The sequence below is a fragment of the Otolemur garnettii genome, unplaced genomic scaffold (assembly GCF_000181295.1).
Source record: "Otolemur garnettii isolate 467f Iridium unplaced genomic scaffold, OtoGar3 scaffold00107, whole genome shotgun sequence".
NCBI classification, from domain to species: Eukaryota; Metazoa; Chordata; class Mammalia; order Primates; family Galagidae; genus Otolemur; species Otolemur garnettii.
This window is the reverse complement of record NW_003852502.1, coordinates 3,312,722-3,322,067: the sequence shown is the minus strand read 5'-3', so window position 1 is coordinate 3,322,067 and position 9,346 is coordinate 3,312,722. Positions and strand designations below refer to the sequence as shown.

The 9,346-nt window shown below is 41.3% G+C and overlaps 1 protein-coding gene across 2 annotated transcripts; it reads right to left on the bottom strand.

Moving 5' to 3' along the window:
• Positions 1-3,255: 3,255 nt before the first annotated feature.
• On the bottom strand, positions 3,256-3,714 carry LOC100954956 (ubiquitin-conjugating enzyme E2 variant 1-like). 2 transcript variants are annotated; one of them, XM_012809521.2, is made up of 2 exons: positions 3,545-3,714; positions 3,256-3,418 (listed from the first exon to the last, which is right to left on the bottom strand). In XM_012809521.2, the coding sequence occupies exons 1-2, from the start codon at positions 3,712-3,714 to the stop codon at positions 3,271-3,273; spliced, it is 318 nt and encodes a 105-aa protein (XP_012664975.1). In that variant the 3' UTR covers positions 3,256-3,270. The 2 variants fall into 2 exon arrangements, with proteins under 2 accessions (XP_012664975.1, XP_012664974.1); XM_012809520.2 differs by having other exon boundaries at positions 3,256-3,714.
• Positions 3,715-9,346: the final 5,632 nt, after the last annotated feature.

Here is a 9,346-nt window from a genome sequence, read left to right as displayed (position 1 = left end):
CACATTTGAACACCCTTCCTCGATTTGGGAAATTTCCCCTTTCAAGGCCTCCTATCCTGAAAGTATAAACCAAGAACCCTGAGCCTCTCTGCATCCCAGGTGCAGATGAGACCCAGGCTCCCTCCCCTGGCGCCAGACGCCCCTGTCAGGAGGCATTTCCAGTTTCAGCTGTAGCAGCCGGGGCCTGTGCCCTACAGCAGTGCCAATGGGATCTCGCACAAACAATCCAGACATGTAATTTCAGCTAATATCACTTCTAAACTAATGTAATTTCATAAACTCTTTGGCAAGACTGCTATTAGCAACCCAGAAATGCTGCTCAAAGCCAAGTCTATCCTCAAACATGGCATGAGGCCCTGTCCAACAAATGACAGCTCCCTATCGCCCGTCTGCGCTGAGTTCCCCACATTGAAGAGTATTTACTATAAGCAGTTAACTTTTGTTGAATACTTATATAGAAGCCAGAAAAAATGAGAACACTGAAGCCTGGTGATTGTATTAATTATCAAAGTTCAAGTGGCTAATAAGTGGTAGAACCCAAATTGGCTCATTATCCTCATAAATAAAACCTATTTTATTGATGAGGAAAGTGGGGTCCAGAGAGGCAGATAACCTCTGGAAATTACAGGGCTCGTGCGCAAAACAGCCAGGATTTCACAATATACTACAATGCTTTCCTTTAATGTCAAGCATATAGCTCCGGGGCTTATCTTTTTAATAATATCTACCAATTACAAGGACAGCTCAAATCTTGGTATCTAGAAGGATCCTCTCTTTGATTCCTTTCAATAAGCATAACAAAAGCCCCACACTGGTTAATGTGACCCGAATCCTATCTTTTAAATCTTGATGTTGTCTTCAAAATGAGTTCAAGCAAGTGGCACATTCTATACTTGAAGAGTAAGGAATGAAGTCATTATTCTCTGATCGATCCTGGTGCCCTGTAATTTTCTGCTCTGGAACTGCAGAATCTAAACTATACCGTCTATAAATCTCAGGGGGTTCATTATAGTTACAGACTCTGGACACCAATTCCTGGTTTTGGTGCTTCTGTTGATGAGCTGATCATCACCAAACAAGTGAAAACAGCCCTGCCTGGGGCAGGCCCTGGACGGCTGAAAGTTGTGATTCCCCTTGTCAAAACCCAACACCATCAGAGTCATTACACGTGGCTTTAGCACATGTAGTTGCTGCTGTTCTGATGGCAAAATAGGGACGAGCCTGTCACAACACACTAAAGACATTGACTTTTTTTAAATGAATACTTAAGCAGCCTATGCTTTGTACTGGACTTCTGCTGAACACAGTCTACACATTTTATTTTGTTGTTAGATACACTTTTTTGGATTGTTTGTTTGAGACCGAGTCTTACTATGTCACCGTTGGTAGAGTGCTGTGGCATCACAGCTCACAGCAACCTCAAACTCTTGAGCTTAAGCGATTCTCTTACCTCAGCCTCCCAAGTAGCTGGAACTACAGGTGCCTGACACAACATCCGGCTATTTTTTGTTGCAATTGTCATTGTTGTTTAGCTGGCCCAGGCAGGTTAGAACCCGCCACCCTCGGTGCATGTGGCCGGGGCTGTAACCACTGTACTACAGGCACTGAGCCAAAACACTTCTATTTAAAAACAAAGAAGACAAGATTTCAGCTTTGAGCCTTCCAGGTTAGGGGGCTTAGAAGCATTTAAAACATTACCTTCTAAATTCCCTCCTTCTGAGTGTGTCACATTCTTGGAAATACAATACACTGAAAACGGAAGAAGCAGAGGCAGAAAGAATAAGACACAAGGGACGGAGTTCTGTAGACTGGAGCCAGACCCACAGAAAACCTGTGAATTTTTTTTTTTTTTTTACACAATGAATTGCTTTTATTTTATTTTTACTTTTATTTTGAAACGCATCCACATTTCAGCATTTAGTGGTCCTGAACAGAATGTGAAAGAACGCAGCCACTTGCCAGGAAGTCAAGCCCGCCAATTTTGGGGATCAGCTGTGCTCACCAGTTCTTTCTGGATCCCTGCTGAGGATTGGATTGTGAGAAGCAGCAGCACCAAAACCAAAGTATGCACTGAATTCAAGGTTTTTTTGTTCCAGTTGTTAAATTCCAAACTAGACCCCAATTGATTGCAAGGATGACAAAATGAGAGCCCTGTTTAAAACTTCTTTGATTTTTAATAGCAAAAGCAATTACAGGAAAATAAAACAATTCAGAGAGAGGGTGTGTGCTTACAAGTGTCTTCATGTGGGCTCTCTCCAAGTTACCAAGGACTTGAGAGCTGGCAAGTCTGAGTAACACGGGTGACCGTTCACCTTATCAAAACCTGAGCTAAAAAAATGCATCAGCTGGTGATGACAGCAGAGGTGGCAGGGCTGAGGACCCAATTCATTTCCTAGGTTGGTGGAGTGAATAAACGCAATTCCAAAACTAAACAAGGGAGGTCAGAGATTCTCTCCAGCCTTACCTGATGGCTTTGGCCATCTTCCATCCAAGGAAGTGTCATGGAAAGTGTTGGGTGGTGACAATGCAAAGAGGGACTTGAGGAGGAGGGAGGAGAAAGCAGCACTCCTCTATAAAGGTGGGGGAGAGAAGATATGGGGAAAGCCCTGAATTCCTCACCGAAGGCCAGTCTCAGAGGGGAGCAGAGGGGTTACAATCTACAATCTATGCTTTGGCCAAGGGTGGGAGTGGAGGAGAGTGGGAAGGGGATGATGGTTTAGAAGGGGGCATCATTTAAGACTTAAAGAAATCAGGGGTGCAGACAAAGCACCCCACACACCCAGCAGTAGTCCCACAGGCTGTGACCTGAAACCTTCATGTCTACTCTAACAAGCCCCCAAGCTAGAGGGCTGTTGCAGGGAGGGGAAGAGACAGGGGCAAGGGTAAGGAGAGAAGGCAGAGACCCCAGGCCAGGTAATCAGCAGCAAGGTGATTGTGTGATGTGTCTTTTCACAGTTGAGTTAGATGTGCCCCGCCAGTTATGATGGGAACCAATTTAAATATACTTTCTTGATCCCAGAAGTTCAGCTACGTGGACAGTGGTTACACTTGATGGGATGATTTGTTATAGCACAATTTATATATTTCAAATGGACAAAAACTTAGTATCATTTACAGTATCTTAAGATAAACTGCCTTTGAATGGGAGCTTCCTTTCCAGTACTTTGAGATCTATAAGACATCGTATCTAGAAAATTTACTACTGTGGAAAATGAAGACTGCTTAAATCGAATGGGTGGGGAGGGAGACGGCCTGTGGTTTTCCTTTTGATTAATTGCTGTAACACTGTCCTTCAGGTGGCTGAGGGAGTTTCATATTTTCTTTAGACATCATTAGGCACTGAAGCTCTGGAAGGACAACTGTGATGCCATCTGAATTCTGCCATTTTGCTAGCACTGATATGGCTCTTGGGTCCACCACTCCATTAGAACTATTAACTCCATTCATATTAATTTTTGCTACAAATCTTACAAAGGGGGGTACTTCTGGGTATTTAGGTCCACATTCTCTTTTAAGGCTGTATATTCGGTTTTCATAAATTGTTCTTGGAGGCCCAATTATCATCCCTGTCCATCTTGTAAGTGTCATGTCTTTGTCATCTTCTAGACCCCAGCTAACTGTGCCATCTCCTACTCTTTTCTGGCCTTCTTCAAGTTCTTCCAACAGTCGGAAATGGCAAGGGACTTTTACTCCCCAGCCTATGGTGGCTGCCATCTTGCGTCACTATCACTCCAAACCTGTGGATTTTTAAAAGTAAAAAACTGGAAAAAATTTCAATGTTTGAGAAAAAGAAATTAGAATCACTTTTTACTCAGTCCATTTGATCACATGTTTTGGCCTCTTTACTTTGTAATATTTTTTTCCTTTTTTAGTTTAAGAATAAAAGGAAGCTGCATAATATTCCATGGTGTACATGTACCACAATTTATTGATCCATTCGTGGGTTGATGGGCATTTGGGCTTCTTCCATGGGTGATTGGTGGGGTCACCTCTATGGTTTTATCTTACAAGGGTACAAGTGAATCTTTCTAAAAGCAGAGTATGAACGTTTTAACTCAATAACTAAGAAAATGACATGAAGGTTATGTTAACCAGTTTGATGATAGTATTTCAAAATGTATATGAAAACAACACACTGTACCCCATGATTGCATTAATGTACACAGTTATGCTATGAGAAATTAAAAAAAAAAAGAATAAAAGGAAGCACCAAAACTGTTGGCAAATCTCTTTGAGTCATTGGAACAATATGCACATAACCAAGATTGACAAGTCAGGACAGGGGACATTTCAGGGAGTGTTCAGCCACTTCCAAGTCTCCTGATATCATTTATCAGGAGACTTTAGTTTTAGCTTTAGCTTGGGGCCTGCTGTGTCCAGACCTATATGCACCAGCACAGGGTGCAGAGGCTATTGGGGTCCTTGAAGTTTGTGGGCAGGCACATGAGCAGATTGACACTACCAGAGAGGATGGACACGAAAGAGACAGTATGTATGTGTAAAAAAGGCTGAGCACAGCAAGGGCTCATGGGGAAAAAAAATGCAGAGAGGAGGACAACTGGCTTCCTTGGCTATGTGTGTAGATCACCCTCAGCTAATTATGCTAAATGCCAGGATTGAACATCTTCCCTGCAGACCCACAAGGGAGATGGATGAGAAAATACTGGTGAGATTCTTGCAAGGCTGAATTTCCAAGGCAGCTTCAAAGGGAATTGTAAGGAAGATGTGAGAACATCGGGGGAGATCAGTGCTGTGTGTGCAAAGGCAATGTTTAGCTGTACGGAAGTAACTGTTCTTTCGTACTCTTGTTCTAATAGGAGATTCATCAAAGCTTAACTGAAACTTATAGTTAAATGACAGGATGTGTGACATGAGAAAGCAGACCACCAAGCCTCGGGTAGATGTCCCAACATTCCTTGGTTACTGGCGACTTGTTTCAGATGAATTTAAAGTCCAGCTTATTTGCGTATTTAGCCTCCTCCTGCCTAATTAGTAACTAAAACTTCCAATCACCAATGTGAGTTATTATTGTGGTTAGTTTGGCATAAATGGTTAGGCAGTGATATACTGAACCCTTTCAAAGGGAATTTTTCCTGCCAAAGAAACTCTTCTCAACCAGCGTCCATCTCCAACTGGTAGGTGATTCTCCCTTCACTGTCCAAAGGGCAGGCATTTCAGACTAAACAAACTTTCTGTCAGCATTCTTTAAACCACACCTTGGAGGTGACTTCATGTTCAGGTGACTAAGCCTGACATTAGCCATAATCAGGACTTTGGATTTGTACCTTCAATCCCCTCTGGTGCTAATTAGTATTTATAAAATGGAAATTTTTTATAGCATTTCGTCACCAAAGTATATTAAGTACCAACATTTATAAAGGGTTTTGAGACTGACTGAAAAAAAGAGAAGATGTGAAATAAAATCTTTTTATCACTAGGTAAAATGTAAGGAAAGTTCTAGTCCAATGTAATACATATTTTTATAAATTATGTAAAATTAAATAAGTAGGATCAAATTAAAAACTTTCTAAATTTTTTTTAAAACTCTAAAAATAATGTCTAAAATATTGAGATCTTCTCATCTCTTTTTGCAAAATGAATTTCAAGGAAAATATAAGCCAATCATTATTTATATCATTAACAGTTTGATTCTATATATATGTTATTAAATGATTCATATGTCTTTAAAATGCCCAACTCAACAGGACACATAAAAAAATTACAAAAGATAAATGAACCCAGCATATCTGATTTTAATATTCACTTTTAAGTAAGAATAATCTTAAAAAATTTCAAAAGGTGGGCAGTGCCTGTGGTTCAAAGGAGTAGGGTGCCAGCCCCATATACCAGAGGTGGCGGATTCAAACCTGGCCCTGGCCAAAAACTGCAAAAAAAAAAAAAAGAATTTCAAAAGGTGACAAATCTTACATTAATCCTTAGCCAAGGGCTAGGATAATAATCAGAGACCTACTAAGTTATAGTTCTGGTCATCATGTCTTATACTAAGTATGATGGTTAATTTTGTTGCAATTTAACTGACTAAGAGAACCCAGATATTTAGGCAAATATTCTGTGTATGTTGGGAACATCAGAAGTTTCATTTAAAAACCAACTAGAGAGAGGACTCAGAAGAAGTAGAAAATCACATGAAAACAAAAAATAAAATCTAAAAGGAAGAACATAAACTCCCTTTGTTTATTTACTACCATTTATAAAAGGAAGCAAACTCAAAAAAATCGAAAGAAACTCACTGGCTTCTCAATAAGAAGCACTAGTTTTCAATATCTGGGACGTTTATATAAAAGTGGAATATTTTCTCCTCTTTAAATTCATACCAACTCCTCTCAAGTCAACACTTACTCTAAATGTCCAGTAGATTTTTAATTCAATATATTCTGGAAATTTTGTCAGCTGACAGAGTCTGTTATAAACCATGGTACCAAATATTTAGAGGAAATAATAAATGTACTTTAAAAGTTCCTTACTATTGGAAAAAAGACATACCGTTCAATAAACAGTATTGGCATTTTGGGGGTAAAAATACGCCAATATTTTGGGACATCTGTACCTCACACCAAATATAAATAAAGAGCTAAACATAGGGCAAAAGCCTAACAGAAATAAAAATATTAAATATCTTTTTACAGCCTTTTGGTGGATAATGTCTACCAAGGCAAAACTCGAAATTCAGAAGTCATAAAGTAAGACTAGTAGACTGGATTACATAAAATGCTAAATTTTTGTGAGGCAAACCAATTATCCTGTCCCCTGTAGGGATAAGTCTTCTGGCTGTTTTAGTCTGTCGCTGAAGCTTTCTGCTGTATTTTGAAGTTCTCTGAATGAGAAGTTCTCTTTCATTTCTTTGAGTTATGTTATATCTTTATGTTGTCTAGCTTTTTACCGACTTTTTCCTTTTTTTCATTGATGTCCTGAAAGTTTTTTGTTTTTTTTGTGTTGGCTTTAAACTTTCTTTTCTATCCAATTTAACTTGCTTGCCATCCATATTCTAAGTTCTGTCTCTGACATTCTGACAACTTCCTTTTGGCTGGAATCTGTTGCAGTGATTCTTTGGGGGTGCCAGACTAGCTTGCTTTTTCAAGTTGCCAGAGTTCTTTTGCAGGTTCACCGTCATCTGAAACCTCTTCTCTCAGCTCCAGGCAGACAGGTTTGCAGTACACCTGTTGTCCTTTGCTTGGAACTCTTCTACTTAGCAGTAAGAGGTCCCCAGGTGGCCCTTTTGTGTTCTGCTCCAGAAGACTGATCCAGCAGGAGACGGGTGGAGGTATTCAGGGCCTGCTGTGCCTCGTCCTCTCCCCCACCCCTGTGACTGTCACAGTCCATCCAGTGCGAGAGGATCTTCACATGGAGTGATGGGTTGATGCCCAGCCTCTGCTGGGAGCTCAGGGGGCTGGGTGAGTCCCTCTCCACAGGGAGGGTGTTGCATGTGATTACTCCACCCAGGTCTCCCCTGGGCAGAGGCAACTGGATGAAACTTTTTAGGCAGTGATCGTGTGTGTCAGGGTTGCAGATGTTTTCTCCACCTGGGTCCAGGTGCAATGGTGGCACACAACTAGCAGGTCAATAGCACAGCATGGGACCACAGGGGCACATCCCACCAGGCAGCATGTGGGAGCTACAGGGACAGAGTCATGGGGCCAGCACACCAGGCATCTGGGGGTCTACTCCTACACAGGTCCCAATGAGGCAGTCACAACGGGGCTTCTCACCTGGCATCTGCAGCACCTGCTCTATTTAAATCCTCCATGGGGGAGGGGTACTTTGTTCCTAGTCACAAGGCACATGAGAGTGTCTGCTCTCCCCACCCCCTCCCCAGCCCAGCAGGAAAGAGGCAAAGTGGGCTGCAGCAAAGCTGGAACCTCACAGACCTAGTGCTCTGGATCCGAGAGCTCAGAATGACACCAGTTGCAGCAACACAGAACAGAAGCCAAGGTATATGGTATGCTCCCCTCCCCAGGATGATGTCACCCACCTCTCCCAGCAGTACCCTGAGGAGTCTGGAGGTCTGTGGTGTGTGATGGGAGAGCCTCTCAGCTCAGGTCACAGTGTCTGGGCGGGAGCGGGGGCTGAGTCTCAGGGCTTTCCCCCTGCCCTTTCTCACATGTGGATGCCTCCCCCAGGTACCTTCCGCTCTTGCTGAGTGGTTGGCCCACCCTGCTCCATCACACCAAGTGTTTCTCATCCAGGGTTCTCGTTGCTTCGGTGGTTTATTAATACACTGTTCCCCCTGACAGTGGCATGTGCAGGCTGCTCCTAGTCCATCATCTTCAATTCTCACCTCAGCTCAGGTTTTACTCTCCAGCAAATTAAATTCTAGAAAAAAAGTTTTGAAATTTAAAAAATTTCACTTATTCATATGTTAAATAACACAGGGGAATATGTTTTTATCCAAACTATCTTTGCTTTTTCCTAGACATTATAATTTCTTTTTTTTAAATTTATTTTATTTTATTTTTTTATTAAATGTTAGCTGTATACATTAATGCAATCATGGGGCACAGTGTGGTATTTTCATATACAATTTGAAATATTTTCATCAAACTGGTTAACATAGCCTTTATGTCATTTTCTTAGTTATTGTGTTAAGACGTTTATATTCTACTTTTAGAAAGATTGACTTGTACCCTTGAAAGATAAACCATAGAGGTGATTCCTCCAATCACCCTCCCTCCATCCATCCACCCCTTTCCTCTCCTTCCCTCCCCTTCCCCCCATATTCTTAGGCTATAATTAGGTTATAGCTTTCATATGAAAGCTATAAATAAGTTTCATATAGGGCTGTGTACATTGGGTACTTTTTCTTCCATTCTTGTGATACTTTGCTAAGAAGAACATTTTCCAGCTGACATCATAATTTCTAAACATGAAAGTAACAAGTTTCTCCCTGTACATTTAGGTGGAGGGTGAGGTTACTCTAGCGGGACTATCTGTCTATTCAAGCAAGAATCACCATGCTAATACAATAACTAGGATATAATAAAACATACCTACATAGAAAAAATACATTATAATTTAATATTTTTGTTGTGATGGTAATTTGGGCACGAGGAAATCATTGTAAGCCCCAATTACCTTTCTATATGGTGGTCATGGCAGTGATTACCATTGTAAGGTGGCGCCTGGTTCCACACACCAGAGAGCCGAGAATTGACTGGTCAGAGACGGCAGGTGTAGGGTATTTGTTTCTCAGCTATCAAAGACACATTTTCAATTTATTCATAATTACTAAAATCTTGTGTATTACTATGTATCAGGGGAAATGCTTATTGAGAGAAAATGGGGCTGAGGGCAGGGGGAGTTGAGAAAGGCTCGGAGGCACGTCCATCTG